The following is a 15,318-nucleotide window of genomic DNA, read 5'->3' on the forward strand; positions in this document are numbered from 1 at the left end:
CAATGGCCGGTCAAGCATTCAATCAATCTTTTATAGTAGTGAAGCCCAAAACTTGAAACGCTCTGATACCAACTAGAATCATAAATCATACACATCCCTGTTCAACCCTAAAACGTTTGTGACATCTTGCGGCCTGGTGGAAGAGCAGAATCAGCATTGGATCAAGTGTCGAGGATAGCGCTAGCAGACGTGTTCGGACTTTGATGGAAAATGAGTTTATTCCAAGTCCGAGTCGTTACGATAGATTCAGCTTCTAGATTCCCCACTGACACTCGGGGACGAGAGACGAGGTGCATCTGAAGCGAGACTGATCTTGCTTGCCTCTTTCTGCCGGCATGGATGTACCTCCGGACGACATGACGCCAAAAGACATTCGCCACACTGTTGCTCTTCTGAGCCATCGAAACTCTTCAGTCTCGTCCTCTCTTCATCGATGTTCGTTTTTATTGCAGTACAACACGCTACTTTCACCACCATGTTGGTTCAGTCTATTCTGACGGTCTTGCCCGCACTGGTCTCAACCATGGCGCATAATAACTGTCCCGCAATGTGTTCTTTCATTCAGGCTCGTCGATCGCTACCACTTGGTCGGCCCAAGTCCCATCTTGTCTGTCGAGATGTTGTTCTGATATGCTTCCTTCGTTGCCGCCCTTCCCACGTATGTCCTCCTATTCAAGCTTCGTCGTGACTATCCCGTGTCAACAAGTCCATCAGCTTCTGATTTCAACACCTGCCTGAAAGGTTACCAACCCTGCAGTACCGGACCCCCTTCACCAGGGCTGTCGCTAGGTGGTTGGTGCGCAACAGTATCATGAAGTCATTCCGGTAACTTTACTGGCAGGTAACTCTAGAACCATGCCCAACCCCTCATCTCTCCCCTTAATACCCCCACCCTTCCCACCTCCACCCGACCCTCGGCAAGGACGAGCGATTGGCCGCGGTAAGAGGCGGATTTCATTTTATGTTTTTTTAATGTTTACTACACGGGTTCTTTTTTTTTCTAGTTGTCCCTGTCAGTTAATTAACATTTTGAGGGGCGTCCACCCCCCCCCCCCCACCCCCCCCACTTCCAAAAATCATCATGTGCCTCCTCGACCACCCACCCCCGAATTTCACAGGTAATGACCCGTACATATTCCGGAAATGATCTAAGGAAACAGGGGTACATAAAGACTTGTGGCACCCTACCCATTTAGGCCCCAGTTAACAACCGTGGAACCATCGCAACCCTACCCCACCGACCCCTTTTACGGTCATTTGCACCCCACAATCTCCCCACCCCCACCCCCTCCGTCAGCCCCACGTTTGATGTCATCACCTCCTATCAGGGTCTTCCCACTCTTAGAGAACCACCCACCCTCCCACGAGATACGAACAGAACACATGTCCTTTGCCGTACCCCCGAAACCACCCCTGTACCTCCTATCAAAATCACCCCTATTTGAGAGATATTTTACTATTCCTTACTACACAGTCACTTTCAGGTCCTCCCCCTCCCCTCCCCTCCCCTTGCCACCTTTCCCTTCCCGTGCCCTTCCGCGTTCTGCAAGTGAAGATCTGAACGACTCTGCCTGCTATTCGTCTACAAGGCCTTACTACTGTCTGCTGCTTTCGATCCTGCCTCTACTGCCTACTGTCTCCTGTGCTCACGTTGGAAAAGTGACCAGGGCAAAGATTGAACAGACTTGGTTCCATCCCACAATCCTCAAAGGATGGAGGAAGCTTCGCCAGCTATCACCCACGCGGAAACTGAAAAGAGAGAAGAAACTAGCGAACAAGTAGCCATTTCGATTGAAGAAGATGAAGCTGCGAATTCGACTTCCCCTGCAGAAGTGCAGGTATGTATACTGGGATCAGATTCCTAGTTTTTCAATGCAACCTGATTGCGTGCTCTTGCAGCCTACAAGAATACTTGGACATTCGATCCATGCTGGGTACTTAATGTTACAGGGAATTTGGTCAAAGACTGACATGTTGGTCCTTGAAGGCTGGCGATAAATTTCAGCGCACATGTCGACATCTGCGTAGCAAACCTGAAGATCGTTCCACATGATGTGAGTACAAGTCTGATAGATGTTCTGCATGGCTTAGAATGGTGGTTTCAGCCATCGGAAATGGATTCATCGCAGTGTGTTGTATGTCTGGATGATTTCTCATTGAAACAAGATATCGTGAAACTGGATTGCCAACATTTTTTCCATCGAAGCTGTATTCAAAGGTACGACATGGGTTGTGTGCGCTAGCGCTTCTTTTGTTATCTTATGTTCATCTTTTCAATTTTTTCAGATCTGATCTTCGCGTTGCAGATGGTTGAGAACACAATATTCGGATTTTTCCAAGTCTTTCTGTCCAGTTTGCAAGTCAGAGGTGAACACCTTTGTTGTACATGCGCGCATGAAGTAATCCAAGCACGTAGATTCCATGTTTGAAAATTCCTGTGCCCCGTGAAAATCCACCAGATGCTGCGGAAGAGGTGAGTTAATTCTATCTAGACTCAGTCGTTCTCCTCACTGTACTACCAGGTAAATTACTCAGTTTCGCGAAGCCGATACTTCATTCTGTTTCAAGTTTTCCTTGTGCTGATCCTCCTGGCCTACATTATGATCTTCTTGATCCGAATTCTATGAGACCTATCTCACTCGGACACAACAAACAGCACAATCACGCATCCACCTGTGGATATGATAACGATGTACTTATACTGAAATCTAACTAAATCAAATTTGAAACATTACCCAAAATATAGTCCAAAGTGACTCCGTGTCGATAAGAGTTCCTGTCGTCCCGCTCCAATATCAACCTATCTTGGCTCCTTCAGCCTTCAATCCAGCAGAAGCAGCTTGGCGGTCGCTGCAAGGCTCTCAAGCCTCGTTTCCATGCTCCCACTCGCTCCGCTTTTGTGGCGTTGAGGCGTGGGATCACTTGACAGGATCGAGTCATCAGGAAGCTTCGAATGGGGTGGCGGATCCTCTACGTCTTCCTCTACGTCTTCCTCTACGTCTTCCTCACAGATCTTGGAGCTTGATGGGAGGGAGCAAGCCTGGAGCTGTGTCAGAGGAGGTAACCATGGCGTCAGGCGGCACCTTGGATTCCACTTCTTCGCTACGTGCTGCTGTCTTGGCTGATGGTATACCCCCAATAGGAGCAGGAGCAGGAGCAGTAGAGGCGGCTGCTGTAGCTCGCTCGTCGTGTCCCGACACTTGTTCTGTATCGCAGAAAACTGACTTAACACGAGCAAACGACGGTAAGTTGACATACCAGGCGGTTGAGTGAGAACTTGTTGTGCCTCAACTGCTTGGTCCTTCCGCTCGCTCGGAGAATGTCGACGAGCAGACTCAAGCTCTGCGTCTGCTACTTGTCGATGGAGCCCTCTGTCATTCCCTTGCCATCGCCTCGCTTCATCCTCCCTTTGCATCCTCCTTAACGTGGCCATTGCTGCGTTTCTCTCCTTCCTCATCTAAGCTCAAGTATCAAACAAACATGCTCAGGCACGAGTTCAGCAGACCTCCTTCAGAGCCTCCTGGGTTTCCAAGAGTCTGTCCTCCATGAGCGACAACTTCAGTCGGTCTTCCTTGTCTGTCTTCTCCTGCAGACAGGAGAGTTGTCGTTCGACCTGGTGTAGGTGCTTACGGGCATGTAGTGAAGTGACACTCACAACCTGTCGGATATGCACAACATGCTTCCCGTTCTCCTTCTGGAGTTGCAGGTTCTCGCTCTTCAGCCTTCTCAGTGAGTCTTCAGCAACTTCATGCGCTTTGTTGAGGTCGAAGGTAGCCTGCTCCCGCTGGGCCTCTAGCAAGATCTTCATCTCAGCCAGCTCTCTTGCCAGCCGTTGGATCTCTTCCGCCTTCTCCAGCCCGCACTGTTCACAAGCCTGAAAGGCCCTCAGACGGCATGTTATCTACAACCACCTCACCGAGAGTTTCTGACGCTCGTCGGCCAAGAGCAGAGAGGTCTCGTTCAACAACGATTTGACCCTCTCCAACTCCTCTTTGACTTGCTCGGCTTCTTTCGACATCAGCTCCTGCATCTCCTTGACCTAGTTCACCCGTCAACTCGGGGCCATGGCGTCCATCACAGACAAGGACCTTGCTTGCCGTCCTCGCGTCGGCTGTTTGCACAAACCCGGTCAACTTCTCTCGTTCGTCCAGCAGTCGCTTCACTTCTCCATCAAGTGACAGGCAGCTCATGCAGTCCCTCCGCGCTCCAGCTGACTTGCCCGACACTACAACTGCCGCGGGTTCGACCGGACCAGGAGCCTGATGTTGAGCCAATTGACTCCTGCTCTTGTTCACGGGCCTATGAAGCTCGGGGTCTGGAGGAGCGCACCATCTTCGCGCTCTGGCTCGGAAGAGACCTTGAGCAACAGCAATGCGACGGGAAGCGAAGCAGATCCTCTGCGTGAACGACGTCAACTTGCCGTCCAGCTCGCTGAACACGCGGCAGGTCGCCAAAATCGCTTCTATCTCGTCTCGATACTTCTTCGGTCTGCTCTTCTTGCTTCGCTCACCCGTCTCGTGCATCTTGCTGAACATGGAGGTCAAAGCTTGCAGGGTTGAAGCAACCTCCCCATGCTGCTCTTCGAAAGTGGTGATGCTTCTCTTCATCCTCGTCAAGGAATCTTCCGCGGTCGCAACCCTCTGCCTCTCCATATCTCTCTCTTGACACCGCAAGTGCGCCTCCGCCTTGAGCGAGATCTGTCAAGAAGTGTCAGAAGAGTCTTCAGTGTGGCCTCTTGATGATTGCCGAGCAATCTGAGCAGAGACGGAAGGTGTGGAGGAGGAGTACGGTAGCAGTAGTAGCAGGGGGGGGGGAGGGAAGGAGACGGCATACCTCTCGTTGTTGATACTTCTCGATTTGAGATTGTTGCAATGTCAACTGATCATTCCGATGTTAGACACTCTCTGCCTCATCTCCCTCGCCCACCTCATCAGTCATCTCGTCGATTTGCCTGACGAGTCTTGCCTTCTCGATCTCGTAAGTGTTCTCCCTTGCCTTCAACTCCAACAGCACTGCAAACACTTGGCTTCTCCATTCCTTGACCATCTTTGTGCAGAACTCATTCACAACATCCCGCGTTTCTTCGCCTTTCCATCCGCGGCTCTTGCCCACTTCAGTTGTTTTCCTCTCCAACTCCGACATCCACTTGTCCTGCACCTTCAAAATCTCTTGATTGGCTTCAAGTTGCATTTCCAACAGCCGAATCCTGTCTTGCACACCATCGCAGTCCTGCATCATCCCGTCAGCAAGTTTGAAAGCGTCCTGCATTCGCTCGTACCTCTCTCACGAGCACCTCCCCATGCTCCTCAGTTCGGTTCTGACAGGAGGACGAGTCCTCACATCGCTCCTCAGTCTCAGCCCCCTTGGTAAAGATGTAGGATTTCAGGCTCTGTATCTGCCACATGGCTTCAATTTTGTATCCAACAGCAACGACTTTTGACATTCGCACCTCCGACGATTTCTCCTTGAGGGCCAAGGACAGCTCAGCTACCTTCTTGTCACATTCCTCCAGCTTCTGCTCCAGCTGAGAGACGTCGGACTGAAGGCTCCGCACCCTGGCTCGCTCGCACGAGAGCTCGTGGTTGCATCGTTCAAGTTTGACCTCCAGAGTCTGCAGTGGCAGGAGGATGAGAGGTTGGGGAGCGAGCACAAGGATGGGCTTACGTTGCAGAGCTCACTTTTGTGGAGAAGGGCCTTTTCAAGTTGATCATTCTTCTCCGCCATCCTCTGAACCTGTTCGTCGTTGACGTCTGCCTGACAGCCGACATCATGCTGCTCCCAACGCGCTGCAATCACGAGTGAGAAAGGGAACATCTCTTGCCGTCCGGCTCACCTTGACATCCTTTTTCACACTTGCACGGAGGGGAGTCTTCTGTGTTGGCCTTCATCTGAACAAGAGAACTTGTCTGGACATCCAATCCCTCGCTTTCAACACGCCTTCTCAGAGCAGGAGCATTCCACTGCATGCAGCTGTCATCATCGTCGAGCTTGTTCTCGCTGGTGGCAGCTGAAGCAAAGTCTCCTGCCTCGCCAAAGGACTCAGAGTGCTCGACAACTCGTTGGAAGCGAGATTGTTCGAACTGCTGATAATCGGCGGAGTCTACGACGGGATTGCCATCGAGCAGTATGGACTTGAGATTCTGAAGTGCACCGAGGCCCACCAAATCCTCTAGCCGCTCGACACTGTTCGAGTTGAGGTCCAACACTTCCAGGCTTGCCAATCCTTCGAGGTTTGCGCATGTGATCTGGTTGTTCGAAGCATACAACTCTTTCAGGTGTATCAGAGAACACAAGTTGTTCAGGACCTGCAACCAACATGCTCACTCAACCGAGAAGCATGTGGGATCGCTCACCAGGATCTTGTTGGACGACACGTTCAGCCTCGTCAAGCACGTCAAGGGCTCCAGGTTCTCGATCTTGACTAACTCATTGCTTGAAAGGTTGAGGACCTTGAGGTCTGGATAACTTGCGGAGATCTCCCTCACAAGCTCCTTGGAGATCGTCTTGATAGGCATCGTCCTCCCACTACGACGCTTTAGACGGTAGAACTGCACACATCTGTTGGAACTCTCAGTCTCTACCCAGGAAACCTCCTCCCATGCCCGTCCAACCTCTTTCATTCCGCTCCACTCACCACCAACCACCATCACCACCACTACCCTTCTCTTCCTCCCTCCTCCCTCCCTCCCTCCCTCTCCCATTCATGCTCTATTCGTTCCCGCCCTCCCACTGGATTCTTGACAACGATGTCCTTAATTGACCCCTGTTCACTACACATGAGCTAGTTTGTCTGTAGCCATCGCGTTCCTGCCTCTTCTTCTCCCTTAGCGTCTTGTTAGGGTCACTGATCGCATCGGGGTCCTCCAATGGCGATTCTTCCTGCTCACTCATCACCTCGTCCCCTCTGATATCTTTCTCCCAATCTTCCTCTTCTCTTCCTCCCCTTCTTCTCTTCCTCCCCTTCTTCTTCCCTCCTTCCTACTCTTGTCGTCTTCTTCTCTCCTTCTTCCCCTCTCTGCCCTCCTCGCCATCGTCTCCTCCTTTCCTTCCGCCATCCCCACTTGGAAACAAGCTGGTGAATGGCTCCATGGCGCGCACAAGGCGAATAAATTCGATTCAAATCAATTTGAGAACTTGTCCTCCACGATCCGGTGACTGGCGGGCCGCCGGCCGGGCAGGCGTGGCCGGCACTGCCGCTTAGTCGGGCACGGTGAACTCCCGAGTCCGTGACCTGAGCTTGCCATGATAGTACAGTTGGAAACTGAGACCTCTGACTCACTTGCAACCCGGCGGCGTCACGGCTCGCGGCTCAGATCATCGGATGATGATTACTTTACATGCACTTTAATCCTCAATCACATTTAGTTCGGATCAGTTCGCAAGTTTTACAGGCAAAGGACGCAGCTTTCCCAGCTTCTTCTCCTTTGGCAAATTTGACGCAGCTTGACTCTCCTCCTCGTCTCGGGCCGTTTCCTCTTCCGAGGCTACCGTCGGACTTAACTTCGCGGGCAGAGATTGTCGTCTGTTGCCTTCCCCTTCCAGCCCACTCCCTCTGTTCCTCTCCGTCGGCAGCTCGTAACCCTTCTGATCAATCACAAAGTCAGCATCGCGCTCAGGACTATCCGACAACACATCGCAACAAGCTCACCGCCTGGTTCTCTGCCGCTTGCATCTCAGCGAGATCCCAAGAAGTTTCCTCGACTTCTTGGATCTTGGGGATTTGATTGGACTTCTCGCTGACAGGCACGATCTTATTTTTGGCTTCGCGTAAGTTCTTTTGCCTTGTCTTCTTGTCCCTCCGACTGAGAATGTAATCGTACGTAGACATCCCGGTGTACTGGAGATAGATGTGGAACAGAACCAGCTGCAGCAGCAGGATGCATGCAATCGCCGCTGCAACGAATGAAATGAAAACCAAGACGAGAAGTCCAGTGTGCGAAGACCCTCGGAAGTACTGCAAAGACTCATAAAAGTAGGCTTTTGAGCTCCTTTCGTCCCACAATCTCTTCCAAATTACAAAACTCCAAACCGAATGAAGGAGAGTGAAAAGAAAAGTTATGCATATCAGCATAAAGAAAGGAGGGTAGTTGACAGACCCCACACAATTATTGAGCCACTTGCAGTGATGATCAAAATTCCTTATGCATTTGTTGCAGAGTCGGCAATGCTTGCTCCTCTTGTGAACCTTGCACTTGCAGTAACTGCAATAGAGCAAATCTCCCGTTGGAACGTCTCTTGGCGTTGCTTGTAGCTTCTCATCAATAGTTCTGTCCACGGGATTGAGAGCAGATGTTCTGGCAGCTAATAAGACAACAGCAAGTAGCAATAAAGCATAAACAATAGTAATTGCTATCAAACGTGATTTATCTTCCTCCAAAGGCATCACAACCAGGAAAAACGAGAAAACCATAAATGAAAACATGATCCATGAAAGTAGTTGCAGAGTATCAAACGGCCTTTCAAATCCATTGACTCTTTGAAACTCTCCATCGTCGGTTTTAGCCATTCTTGGATTTGATTTTTCAATCAGCAAAGCTTATTACACACTAGTCCTTGTCCTCTTAATTCGTTTCAAACATAGTCGAAAGACTTAGATTGAAAACAGCAGTGCCACAGAAACTTTCAAGAGATTACTTGCCTTGCTTGCCTTGACATAGGTCCAACAGGAAGGCTCAGCTGACTGCGCATCACTGTCGCCGATAGTTGCCACAGCAGCAACCTTACAGAACAGCCCAAGTTTCCAATCGCGTTGCAAGAATGGAGGTAAGAGTGAGACAAAGTATGTGAGTAAAGGAAAGAGTGAGGTTGAAACCCAAAAGAACAGACAAGAGATGAATAAGTGACGATCAGCGCAATACCACCCAAGGTGTCCAGTCTACAGGGGAACCGCCATTGGGCGCCTGTGGATGTAGTTTTAAGATTGTAGAGGGATTAAAACTGTTTTTGTTTTCTCATAAATTGAGTTTTACAGATTTGACTGACTGATTTGTACTGAATATGCTCTGTTTTCTATCTTCGCTTGTACTCAGGACCCTAGCTTGTAGGTGGAGGAAATATTCCTCAGCTCTTGAAAAGGGGATATTAAAAGTAAATATCTTCAGAAATAATTGGTATTTAAAACTTTTATTATAATATTTGTAGGAGAAATTAATACTTCTGTATGCATATCCTTCAACCTGGTAGTCCTCCTGTAGTACTGTCAAAACAACTTCACCTGCCTCTAAAGTTAACTGACTTGAGCTCGCAACGTCTGTAACGGAAAAGCATCCCTGGCCACGGTGGGCCGCGCGGCCGCCGCACCGCCGGGCAGTGCGGCTCCGCCGGGTCGCCGCCAGCCGGTCTGAGCCGTGCGGGCGGCTCCGAGCGACCGTACCGTACGGTGACCTGATTCGGATGATTGTGATACGGTCCGATCCGAGTCAGTCGTGACAACCGGCCCGACGGGTAGGACGGTCCGATCGGACGGCCGGCCGGCCGCCGGGCGGCGGGGGCGCGGCCGGGCCGGCCATAGCGTTGCTTTTCCGGCCGGGCGCTCATAGGAAAAATTGGCAAGATTTTTTTTTTTCGAAGGGCCTGTGGGGTCCCTTCATTTCATGCCATGTGGGAGTACCCTACTTTGAGAAGGCGTGTAGGAGGGTACTCGCTCTTAGGAAAATCGTTGCTGCGCAGGGCCAGAGAGGGGTAGGGTGATTTGAATTTGGTTGCTTGGACACTTCACCACGCCAAACCAAAGTAAAAGTACGAATTTTAGAAGTATCTGTGGTACCAACTTAATATTGCAGCGTTTATATGGTACAAAACGAGGGCCAAACTGGTCGGAACTTCGACTTCCGAGAACCCCTCCGTTTGACTTTCGTTGGGGGGTGGGGTGGGTATGGAGCACCCTCAACTACCCACCTTTGAACCAGTTTGAAACTCTGTGATAGGGGGTAGGGGGTAGCCCCCATTTCTCATTCCCCAAGCCCCCTCTCCCTGGACGAGCAAGAGGCGATGAAATGGTGCCTTCCTGACTCGCGAGGATGAACCTCGATATTGAGAGACTTCGAATCCAACCCAACTGAGATAGGAATGAGATGAAGATCTCATATCATACCTGTAAGAGATGATCGAGCTTCTTTCTCAACTCTGCAGGTTGGGCCAAGGTTTGAATCATCCATCGTGTACTGGAATATGCACCCTAGGTACAAACAATCCGCGTGTGTACTTGAAAATATTCTTCGAAGACAAGATGAAATTTTCATGAACAGCTAAGCAACTAATGATAGATTCACCATTGAACAGAATCAACTCTGATTGACCCTTCTTTCAAATTGCCGTAGGTTGAACGTTGAGCTCAAATGCATGATTTGTGAGAAATTTGTATCAAACTGTACCTTAAGCGACTTTGCTGTCTAGATATGTGTTCTCATGTCATCACTCACTTTCAATTCTTCTAGTCTTACGGTCAGGATTCATGCACCTCACTTTTCTATAGAGAAAGCTTTACATGCTCAACCGTTCAATGATGCATGAAGAGACGTTTGCACAAAGGATTTCTTTACCTGCCAGGATAGATGACTTTGAATCATCGTTGTTGATCATGAATCACTATACCCATGATCAAGTGGATTGACAATTGCATTTCCATGTTTCATGACGTTGGATGATTTTTCTGCACTGCAACTAAGTTCTTCCTTTGTCATGACATTTCCACAACGCTGCAGAAACCTAGTTAGAAATGAAACAATGTGCAGATGAATCTGATATCAATAAATGAGATATTCTTCGAATCAATCCTGCCTTGTTTGGACAGTTCGCAATGCTACCATGCAACAGTAGAGTTCTTGTCGCATTTGGCTCTACAGAGGGGTGCCTTGTTCAACAGAGCAAACACTCGATGATTGTAAACGAACCACAAACACTGTGAATCAATAAACAGAATTCCACATTCAGGTGATCATATCTTTATTACAAGCGTTTCAATCTGGGTAAAAGCACAACCGACCTCCTTGTAATCCTGACGACGTTCCATCTTTTGCCTGGCGAAGTTATTTCTGTGTTAACCAAGAAGCATGTGACATGTAGCCACATCATAAATGCTGTACGGCCTGGAATATCAGCATCTTCAAAGTGCTCGTGTTTGCTGTGACCGTTTCATCTGCTTGGCAGCGGCTCATTGATGGACACACGATCTGATGCAAGTTCACACCAGTAATATTTAGATGATGCATCATGTGATCAAATGGCATAGACCTTGGTGATTTGCAACATGTTTCATCGTTCCAACACATCCTTGAAAACCGGATGAAGAATCCTTCACGAACCACTGGACTTGCTTGTTATCATTCGATAGTGCTGTGGATCATCGTGGTTTCAAGCAATCGAGCAGCTCACTGCTAAAATGCACTGTATTTCTTGCGAGCCTATCAGCCATCATCGTGAAGACATGTGTTCTTGAGCTCACTGGTGACTGTACGGCTTTTGAATAATCCAGTCACCGTCGGATGATGATTCCCTGTCGTCTTGTGTGTAATCTCCATCCATCTACTCCAACTCAGTTTCCCTGTCATGCATCGCAGATAGCTTAGGGTATTTCACAACCCGGTTTCGATTGCAACGTATCCCTGTGATGGTGATTTTCACTTGTATTATTGATGCTCTTCGCTCACCAAACGATTTTTCGTGAGATCCACGCACTGTACGAAGCACTCCTCAAGGATCATCATCTCTACACCTCAGGAATTTCCCATGAGGAGGTTCGGTGAACATCTGATGTCTGCACACGCTGCCGCGGGCTCGCTGTTTGCGAGCCATGGTTAGGGCAGTACAGAGCGGTGCGACGTGCCCCGAACAAGGGGAGGCTCATGGCGTGTAGAGAGGTCGTTCAAACTTGTTTATAAAATTGTACCATAAGAAGGCTCTACAAATTAGTTAGTCGACTACCCCATGATCTCAGTGCAACTTCTGGGGTGCAGCCCTACTTCTCTGTTTATACTCAACCATTCCACAATACAGTTTAAAATATCTTATTGGAAAACAACATCAGAGTTATAAACCTGAAATTTGGACCCTGTTTGAAATCCTCAAACACGCCACCCCCCAATCCACCTAGAAAGCAGAACAACCCCCTCACGGGAAAACATACAGCCCAAAGCAGAAAAAGCAAAATGTCAACGCTATGCGGGCCCGTCGGAGCCTGACTCGCCGCCGACCCCGGCCCCCGCCGCCCCGGGTCAGGCTCCGGGCCGGCCCCCGCCGCGGCGGGCTGCCACTCAGCAGGCCCGGCCGCTCAGCGGCTGTGCGACTCAACTTCAGTCACGGTCCGATCCGAGCACTACGGTATGCCCGACGGGCCATTATGCTTCAACTGAGCCTCGGAGGCTTGGAGCCGGCCGGTGTTCACAATGACTCTGTGAAGTCCCAGTGGAAGCATCATGCTGAGTCGGATAAGAAGTGCCAGGGTACGGGTGTTAACTTGTGCGGCCCGGTCGGACTTGGCAAGTTGTTCGAGAGAGCAGGGGCGTGGCAGTCACACGGTCCCCGGTAATATCAGTGTCAGTCAGGGTCAGGATAAAGCTGCCACGATAGCCTCAAAAGGTAGAAGTTGTTGTCTCAGTGAGTTTGTTTGAGAGAGCAGGGGCGTGGCAGTAGTACGGTAGTATTAGTGTGAGGATGAAACAGGCAGCACTCAGGGTGGTAGAGGTTGTTGTCTTGAGTTTGTTTGAGAGAGCAGACGGTGTGCGTCCAAGGAAGTAGTGCAGCTCCGAGGACACACGTGAGGCTTCGGGACGCAAGCGCCCGGGTGAAGCCTCCCGCGAGAGAAATTGAGTTAATCTCGAAGGGGCATTGCCCCTGTATCAGAGATTAAGCTGATAAGAACAGATACTACACTTGATCTTAGCCAAAAGGCCGAGAAGGTATGAGCTTTCTCCGCCCCCCTCCTCCCCCCTCCTTCCCCTCTCCCTTCTGCCCCCGTCTCCGATGGCGGGCCCTTGTCCTCTACCCCCACCCCTCGCATCGTCACTCCAAATCACCCCTCCTCCTCCACCTCCTCCCTCTACCCTCCAAACTTGTTGGTGGCGGTAGGGGAGGTCACCGCCCGAGGCCTGACGCTCATGGCCGCAGGCTCCTCTGCGTTGATCTGCGGTATGGGGGCAGGCTCGCATGCTAAAGGGGGAGGAGCGAGGGTCTAGAGCTCCCTCTCAGCATTGCACGCAGCCCTACCTCCTGGTCCAGCCTGAGAGCAGCTTCATGCGCCAGACATAGTTGGCAGAGCCAGGACATCGGGAGGGGGAGGAGATGGGGGAGGGGGAGGAGAGGAGACATGACAGACATGGCACGTGGTAGTGGGGTTGAAGTGGAGGCTAGGGGCGGGTCGGCGAGAAGGGAGGTGGACGGTGGGACTGAGGTGTTGGAGGGACGAGAGGTGAACTAGGTACCAAGGAGCAGGGACTTAGAGACCAGTTCCCTAGTATGATCGTCTCATCTCGTTGGAAGTTGTGCTATGTAGAGCACCAAAACCATGCATTGTCACTAGACTGCATCTCTCAGTACACTGGTATGGACTGGACAGAATACAATCACAGATAATGTACATTAGGTCACTAACGCGAGTCACAATTAGAAGGGGGAGGGGGAGGAGAGGAGACATGACATACATGGCACGTGAAAGGGCTGGAGGAGGGGATCGGGAGGGATCAGCTTGATGAGTGGAGCATTGTGGCAGTGGGGTGTTGGAGGGACGAGAGGTGAACTGGGTATCCCACCTGCCATGGCACTGATGCAGATCTGGAGGTATGGAAGGGAGCAGGGACTCATTGACCTAGCCCAGCAAAAGAATACACGCGAAGCCAAAAATAAGATCGTTCCTGTCAGCGAGAAGTCCAATCAAATCCCCAAGATCCAAGAAGTCGAGGAAACTTCTTGGGATCTCAGGCGGTGAGCTTGTTGCGATGTGTTGTCGGATAGTCCTGAGCGCGATGCTGACTTTGTGATTGATCAGAAGGGTTACGAGCTGCCGACGGAGAGGACCAGAGGGAGTGCGCTGGAAGGGGAAGGCAACAGACGACTATCTTTGCCCGCCTTCCTTTCAAGTTTGCCACGGTCTGCCACGAAGCCGGGCGGATGGAACAAAAGGCTCACAGGATTCCGCGGCTGGTGTCATTTTGTCCTCCGAGTTCTTTTGGTAAGTAGTATGTTGACGGTTATCTCCCACCGTGACTCTAAACTATCGGTTAGATATCACACTGCCTCTGCGGCTCACTGCGCTCAGTGCCACTTATTCAACTCGGAGGCGAGAGACTATCATAGTATCATTGTATGATTATCGGACCCGCCGGCCCGGGGCGGAGGCTGCCCGGGCAGGCAACTTCCGGGGCCGACGCGCCGAGTTCGGGACCGTGACGGTCGGACTCGCGGCGCGTCGACTCGTGACTCTCAGCCTGTGAGTGCCGCTGCTGAGTGCGGCGGTCACCGTGGCACCGTGGCAGACGGTGAGGCCCAGGCCCGCTCAGCAGTGGTGGGCCGCGGCCGCCGACTCGGGCCTGGCTGCCCAGTGGCAGTAGCGACTAACTGCCGCACGGCGGCAGTGCGGCCTCTCCGACGAGCAGCCGCCGACCCGGTGCTGGGCCGGCTCGGGGGGGCCGGGCGGCGGTCGGAGGCCGCCGAGTCAGTGACTCTGCGGCGGGAAAATCATTGAAAGGCTCAGCCGACCAGATGGTACGCGGCGGGGAGCGCGGCACTGCATCACTGATACACTGTGACACGATCCGATCACTGGCATCCATGCACTCAGTCCGACGACTCCGGGCCGCACCAGTGCACGGCCGCCGGGCGGCCGAACTTTCAAGACGGTCATTGACAGTGAGGCCCGGGCACACTGACAGTCACTGAGTGACTCGGGTGACGTTTTTAAAAGGTAATACTAAGTTTATTAGTTTTCCTCCTGGCCCCCTTCTCTCCCCGAGGACTGGTACTGAAGATAAGTAGGGATAGAAGCACATAAAATATTTTAGTTGTACCAGTTCCAATAAAAAACTTTTTGGTCCAAGAAAAGGGGTCTGAAAAACAGGGCGAAGAGGGGTAGGTGGATGACTCACAAGTAAAGGTACCAAAAGAGGTACTTCCTGGGGAAACCAGAGGGTAGGGGTGGGAATTACCAAGGCTTGCATCGGGGGTAGTTTGAAAGCTGAACAAAGGGGGTGAAGATGACTTCAAGACGTGAGAAGGGGTAGTTTGCTAGAGGAGCGATGGGGTGCAGGGGGTAGTACGACGCCAGTGGGAGGAATAGAGGCGTGGCGATCGGGGGCGGAGAGGAGGCATACAGAAAGGTTAACTCTG

At 51.2% G+C, this 15,318-nt stretch overlaps 2 protein-coding genes across 2 annotated transcripts; both read right to left on the reverse strand.

Annotated features, from left to right (window-relative positions):
• Nucleotides 1–2,821: 2,821 nt before the first annotated feature.
• GUITHDRAFT_105209 (hypothetical protein) lies at nucleotides 2,822–6,515 on the reverse strand (the record flags this gene model as incomplete). Its single annotated transcript, XM_005836053.1, has 13 exons — nucleotides 2,822–3,040; nucleotides 3,084–3,205; nucleotides 3,259–3,457; nucleotides 3,506–3,613; nucleotides 3,659–3,874; nucleotides 3,917–4,039; nucleotides 4,089–4,697; nucleotides 4,834–4,878; nucleotides 4,927–5,229; nucleotides 5,279–5,611; nucleotides 5,665–5,786; nucleotides 5,834–6,305; nucleotides 6,354–6,515. 13 exons carry the CDS (start codon nucleotides 6,513–6,515, stop codon nucleotides 2,822–2,824), a joined length of 3,033 nt encoding a protein of 1,010 aa, XP_005836110.1.
• Nucleotides 6,516–7,328: 813 nt separating this feature from the next.
• On the reverse strand, nucleotides 7,329–8,910 carry GUITHDRAFT_93489 (hypothetical protein). Its single transcript, XM_005836054.1, has 2 exons — nucleotides 7,649–8,910; nucleotides 7,329–7,584 (listed from the first exon to the last, which is right to left on the reverse strand). Exons 1-2 carry the CDS (start codon nucleotides 8,504–8,506, stop codon nucleotides 7,372–7,374), a joined length of 1,071 nt encoding a protein of 356 aa, XP_005836111.1. The 5' UTR covers nucleotides 8,507–8,910; the 3' UTR covers nucleotides 7,329–7,371.
• Nucleotides 8,911–15,318: the final 6,408 nt, after the last annotated feature.

This window comes from Guillardia theta (assembly GCF_000315625.1).
Source record: "Guillardia theta CCMP2712 unplaced genomic scaffold GUITHscaffold_19, whole genome shotgun sequence".
Classification (NCBI taxonomy): Eukaryota; class Cryptophyceae; order Pyrenomonadales; family Geminigeraceae; genus Guillardia; species Guillardia theta.

What these genes read in the sequence shown, in the direction of transcription:
- GUITHDRAFT_93489 (XM_005836054.1), bottom strand. Translation starts at nt 8,506, where the DNA reads ATGGCTAAAACCGACGATGGAGAGTTTCAAAGAGTCAATGGATTTGAA. An exon ending in AAGCGGCAGAGAACCAGGCG is followed by an intron (nt 7,585 to 7,648) that starts GTGAGCTTGTTG and finishes GTGATTGATCAG; the next exon opens with AAGGGTTACGAGCTGCCGAC.